This window comes from Physella acuta, unplaced genomic scaffold, assembly GCF_028476545.2.
Source record: "Physella acuta isolate Inbredline_101_S28 unplaced genomic scaffold, ASM2847654v3 ptg000857l, whole genome shotgun sequence".
Classification (NCBI taxonomy): domain Eukaryota; kingdom Metazoa; phylum Mollusca; class Gastropoda; family Physidae; genus Physella; species Physella acuta.
Window position 1 is genome coordinate 195,397 of NW_026732374.1, and position 2,978 is coordinate 198,374.

General features: G+C 44.9%; 1 protein-coding gene across 2 annotated transcripts; it reads left to right on the forward strand.

Moving 5' to 3' along the window:
• LOC131952179 (uncharacterized) lies at nt 1-2,978 on the forward strand. 2 transcript variants are annotated; one of them, XM_059314740.1, is made up of 2 exons: nt 1-482; nt 1,700-2,978. In XM_059314740.1, the coding sequence occupies exons 1-2, from the start codon at nt 426-428 to the stop codon at nt 2,951-2,953; spliced, it is 1,311 nt and encodes a 436-aa protein (XP_059170723.1). In that variant the 5' UTR covers nt 1-425; the 3' UTR covers nt 2,954-2,978. The 2 variants fall into 2 exon arrangements, with proteins under 2 accessions (XP_059170723.1, XP_059170724.1); XM_059314741.1 differs by having other exon boundaries at nt 1-350.

The following is a 2,978-nucleotide window of genomic DNA, read 5'->3' on the forward strand; positions in this document are numbered from 1 at the left end:
GCATTAGGCTGGAGCAGTACTCACGCGGACACTGAACGTCATGTGTGAGTATAAATACCACGTGACGTGCGTGCTGTCACGTCCTGTTCATGTAAAAGACAATGTGTGCCAGTTTGGAGTTGTGTGGTATCTGTATTTCGTGTAATAAATCAAATTCATGAACTTTATAAGTGAGATTTCTGAAAACGTGGGATTATAACATCATAATATTCGAAAAGTTTAATTTTGAAAAAGAAACTTGAAAAATGAATATGTTCTAAGAATTATTCTATTCTTTGAAAAGTGGAGTAAAAATATCGCATTGAAATTTTTACCATTGATGAAATGTTTTCTATCACAAACATCACCAAGTGGGTGATTTCTTGAGGTGGCCGGATAAAACTTAGATTGTCACGACCAAGTATTGAAAGTTTCTGGTATTAAAAATGGCATTACACAATCTCGTTGCCTCTGGGATATTTCTGGCTTTATTTTTACACCAGGTTACGAAACAGATTTTAAAATATCTATGTATTATTTACAATTGTTCCATATTTAACATTTTTTAAACTGTTAAAAATAGTCTAATAAGCTTAGTTAGAGAGCTTATTTTTCTGTGTCACTTAAAATTGTTTTGAGCGAGAGGATCGATTTCCCGGTGTAAAAGAGAGTTGGTATAAACAGAACGTTTATTTACCCCGGGGTTCTGTCGAACTAGATCGGTGCATGAAAGTCGGGTCATTAAGTTTTAATACACTGGGATATTTTAGCTCGTCCAGGTAAAATGTAACTGAGCTCTAGTAATCAAGGGGGTAGGGGGGGGGGTAGTATAGGGCTTAATGCGGGGGGGGGGGGGGGTAGTATAGGCTCAATGCGGGTGGGGGTAGTATAGGTTCAATTTGGTGATAACATAGGCTTGATGCGGGGGGCGGGGAGTAATATAGGCTCAATGCGTAGGTAGTGTAGCTTAATGCGGGGGGGGGGGAGAGGGGTAGTTGAGGCTCAATGCTGGGAAGGGGTAGTATAGGCTTAATGCGGGGGCGGGGTAGTATAGGCTTAATGCGGGGGGGGTAGTATAGCTTAATGCGGGGGAGGGGGGGTAGTATAGCTTAAAGCGGGGGGAGAGGGGTAGTAGAGGCTCAATGCTGGGAAGGGGTAGTATAGGCTTAATGCGGGGGGGTAGTATAGCTTAATGCGGGGGAGGGGGGGTAGTATAGCTTAAAGCGGGGGGAGAGGGGTAGTAGAGGCTCAATGCTGGGAAGGGGTAGTATAGGCTTAATGCGGGGGGCGGGGGGGGGTAGTATAGGCTTAATGCGGGGGGCGGGGGAGGGGGTAGTATAGGCTTAATGCGGGGGGCGGGGGTGGGTAGTATAGGCTTAATGCGGGGGAGGGGGGGTGTAGTATAGCTTAATGTGGGGGGAGGGGTAGTAGAGGCTCAATGCTGGGAAGGGGTAGTATAGGCTTAATGCGGGGGGGGGGGGGGAGGGGGTAATATAGGCTTAATGCACAATCATCTTTGATTCCGTTAAATGCTGTCTGCTGTATCATGGATGAAAGTTCTTCTTGTCGGTATTTCAATACGTCTATTCCCTATCGCTATGGTAGCGCGTTATAGCATATCATCCCGATACGTCCCTATTTTAATCTCAATCTATAATTTATAATTGACGTATTTTAATTCGCATTTTGAATCATAATTTCCTTTCAAATTTCTACTCAGACGCGGGCAAAGGCCACAGGGCTCCGAGGGACGCTCTTCAGTGATCAGACCTTTGTGCCAGAGATTCTCCCACTCTCAGTGAAGCTGGCTAAAAACGAAACCGGAAACATACAAGTCTCTGTGACCCTGATGTACACAGACGACGCTCTGGTCAGGTGGTTTATCAACGGTGCCAAGTCCAGCATCATAGGGGAGAAGACTATACGAGTTGTAGACTCTGTTCCGGCTATATATCTGCTAGAGTTCTCTGTTCCTGTGGCTGTGTTTCACCCTAACATATACACACCAATCAGCGAGTTAGTGGGTGGGGAAGACGAAATTTTCGAAGACGAAGATTCAAACGTTTTTGCAAGCGAAAATGAAATATATATCAAATTTGAATCCGGAAGTATGTCAGAGGCGTCAGTTTTAAGGTTAATGATTGATGAAGTTGATGATTTTGAAGACGAGGATGAAACAGGGACAGTTTTAGAAGAAAGCGTGCCAGTTTTTCCTGTTATGAAACAGCTAGACAAAGATAAAATAGTTGCTGTATCAGGGGGGATAACTCGGGTAGCTGTGAATGTTTTGTTTACAAAAAACGATTGGTTCACTGTCCGGGGCATCGTTTACAACTCGACAAGCAACGAAGCTTTTAGTTCTCTATGGGGTACGCTCTACGCTGGTGGTCCGTCTGAGTTTATGAAGCTTTCCCCAGCCCACGAGATCGATTTAGGTAGCAGTTATGATGATTATGTCAGCTTAGCTCTCCCCGACGCTACCGGAAAGCAAACTTGGGTCTCTCAAATCATGATTGATATACCAACACATCATAACGATATCAGCGGTGTGTATAAGATAATCGCACATCATAAAACGGAAGATGGAGATTCGGACTATCTGATCGAGTCTAGTTTAGAACAAAGCTTCCTGTTACAGCGGGGTGGCCAGGAACACGGCCCGTTTCCGGTTGGGTTTCTTCAGTTCGATGGCGGGAAAAACTACTCACAACATACTTGCCAGATTGGCGCCAAGTGTATCGTGTCGTGTCGGGTGTTCGGGTCCAACATCGAACACCTGGACCTGGAGCACAAAAATCTGGCTAGCGAGTTTGTTATGTTGGCCGAGGAACACGTGGAGATTGGGGCGTTTGAAGGGTTGGTTTCTGCTGTCGTAGACTCCAGAGATCCGGACAAATCTGGCACTTACACTTGTGAGGCTGTCAGCGGTGCCACCAAAATACAAAAGGAAATCGACGTCATCATTACAAACTGAAATAAAGAAAACAATGTGCTCGAAT